This window comes from Nannochloropsis gaditana (assembly GCF_000240725.1).
Source record: "Nannochloropsis gaditana CCMP526 unplaced genomic scaffold scaffold935, whole genome shotgun sequence".
NCBI classification, from domain to species: domain Eukaryota; class Eustigmatophyceae; order Eustigmatales; family Monodopsidaceae; genus Microchloropsis; species Microchloropsis gaditana.
This window is the reverse complement of record NW_005803018.1, coordinates 1-397: the sequence shown is the minus strand read 5'-3', so window position 1 is coordinate 397 and position 397 is coordinate 1. Positions and strand designations below refer to the sequence as shown.

Below are 397 nucleotides of genomic sequence, written 5' to 3'. Positions count from 1 at the left end.
CCCCCCCCCCCAAAGCAATACTCACACCAGCTAGGCCGCTAGCACACACAACGTATAGGAAACAACTACCTCACTGTCCTTTATCTTGCCCACCAACACCTCCCTTCCGCCTTCTGGTCCCTTTCTTCCGCCATCGTACGCGGCACAGGCCTGGTCGTCGAGTTCGAGCGTCTGTGCACGGAGAAAGTGCGGGAGGAAGAAAGTGTGCGGGACCAATTCCGGTCCAGCATCGCCCAGTTACGACAGGAAATGGTGGAGCTGACGGCATGCTTGGGGGTAAGGGGAAGAAGGGGAGACAGTGCTGCAAAAGAGAAGCACGGTAGAGGTTGGCGCCATCACTCAAAACATGGACGAGGGAAGTTCCTCCCACCACACGCCCTCCCTCCTTCCCTCCCTC

General features: G+C 58.2%; 1 protein-coding gene across 1 annotated transcript in view; it reads left to right on the top strand.

The window, feature by feature from the left end:
• Window positions 1-276, top strand: part of NGA_0446400 (uncharacterized protein) — a gene marked incomplete at both ends in the record, with an annotated part of 4,616 nt that extends 4,340 nt beyond the window's left edge. The window contains one exon of the mRNA XM_005853357.1: window positions 149-276. Within this exon, the coding sequence (XP_005853419.1) occupies window positions 149-276 (128 nt within the window). The remainder of the gene's footprint in view (window positions 1-148) is intronic.
• Window positions 277-397: the final 121 nt, after the last annotated feature.